The sequence below is a fragment of the Plasmodium gaboni genome (genome assembly GCF_001602025.1).
Source record: "Plasmodium gaboni strain SY75 chromosome Unknown, whole genome shotgun sequence".
NCBI classification, from domain to species: Eukaryota; Apicomplexa; class Aconoidasida; order Haemosporida; family Plasmodiidae; genus Plasmodium; species Plasmodium gaboni.
This window is the reverse complement of record NW_017385206.1, coordinates 1-1,474: the sequence shown is the minus strand read 5'-3', so window position 1 is coordinate 1,474 and position 1,474 is coordinate 1. Positions and strand designations below refer to the sequence as shown.

At 14.4% G+C, this 1,474-nt stretch overlaps 1 protein-coding gene across 1 annotated transcript; it reads right to left on the bottom strand.

The window, feature by feature from the left end:
• On the bottom strand, positions 1–1,474 carry PGSY75_0003600C (hypothetical protein; the record flags this gene model as incomplete). Its single annotated transcript, XM_018783167.1, has 1 exon — positions 1–1,474. A coding segment is annotated over one exon (1,474 nt), but the record flags the coding sequence as incomplete, so codon positions are not given.

The window sequence follows — 1,474 nt, the reverse complement described above, 5'->3', positions numbered from 1 at the left end:
AAAAAAAAAATTTGTGTGTCTTATTCATATTATTTAAGATTATAATAAATTTACAAAAAAAAAATAAATAATTAGTAAAAAATAATAAATCATTTTTTTTTTGTTTTATATTTCTTAGATATATATTTATATTATATATTTTACTTTTAAATAGATATACAAGATTTATATTATTTTTATTAAATATATTCAGTTTATTATATTTACAAAATTCTTCCTTCATAATAATAGTTTTAAATCTTTTTATTTTTAATAATAATATTTCTTTATCATATTTCTTTTTGGTTTTTCTTTTTTCCTTTTTTTTTATTTTCTCTGTATTCTTATTTGTATGTTCTAAATTACAAATAAATGTAAACATACATTCAATATTATTTATATTAATATAAATCTTTTCAACTAAAAATAAGTTACATAATCTTTGAAATAAAGACAATTTAAAACTTTTATTTATATCATCATTATTTTTATTATTATTTATATTATTATTATGAATATTATATTTTTTTTCTTTATATCTCATATCACCACATGTTATTATATCATTATTATGTTGTATGATTTTTTTTTCATACCCCTTTTGAAATACAAATTTTTTTTTTCTTTTTAAAAATGTTATAATGTCTTCTATATATTTATGACTATAAGAATATTTTATTTGATTTTGATTTCTTTTTATTGGAAAAAATTTATTTAGAAATTCGTTCTTTAATATTTGTAAATATAATTTTATATAATAATCTATGTAATTATTTAGAAACATATACATATGACAATAAAATGATATTTTATCAACATTTAAATAAATAATAAAATTATAAGTATATGAAAGTATACAATTAATTTTATTCGATTTAAAAAGAATTTTTTTTTCTTTTTTCTTCTTCTTGTTGTCTTTGATATTTTTCATATTATTATATCTTATGTTCAAATCCTTTTTAGCTACTTCATATTTATTTTGACAACTTAATAACATATTATTATATTCATCATGTATATTATAACAATTTAATTTTTTGTGATAACACTTTTTATATATTTCATATTTTATAATTTTCATGTCATTATAAAATGTATTTAAAAAAAATTTGGTAATATAAAAAATATTTTTTATATCCTTGTTGTTAGTATCTTCGTTTGATTTCTTCTTATATATATATTCTTTTTTTTTTTTCTTAGATAATATAATAAATGAATTATTCGAATTAGCTATATATTTTTTTGAACAGGCATTATTATTATGTAATCTGATATAGGTGTATTTCTTTTTTATTACATTTAAATTGTTATTATGATGATTATTTATTATTATATTATTATTTTTTTTTTTCCTTACATATAACATATTTATTTTACTATTTAGAATAAAATGGTTTATTTTAATTTTGAAGTGTTCATAGTAATGATCACCACACCAGATTTGTTTATATTTTTTATAACATGGAATAGACAAGATATTATTATTATTATTATT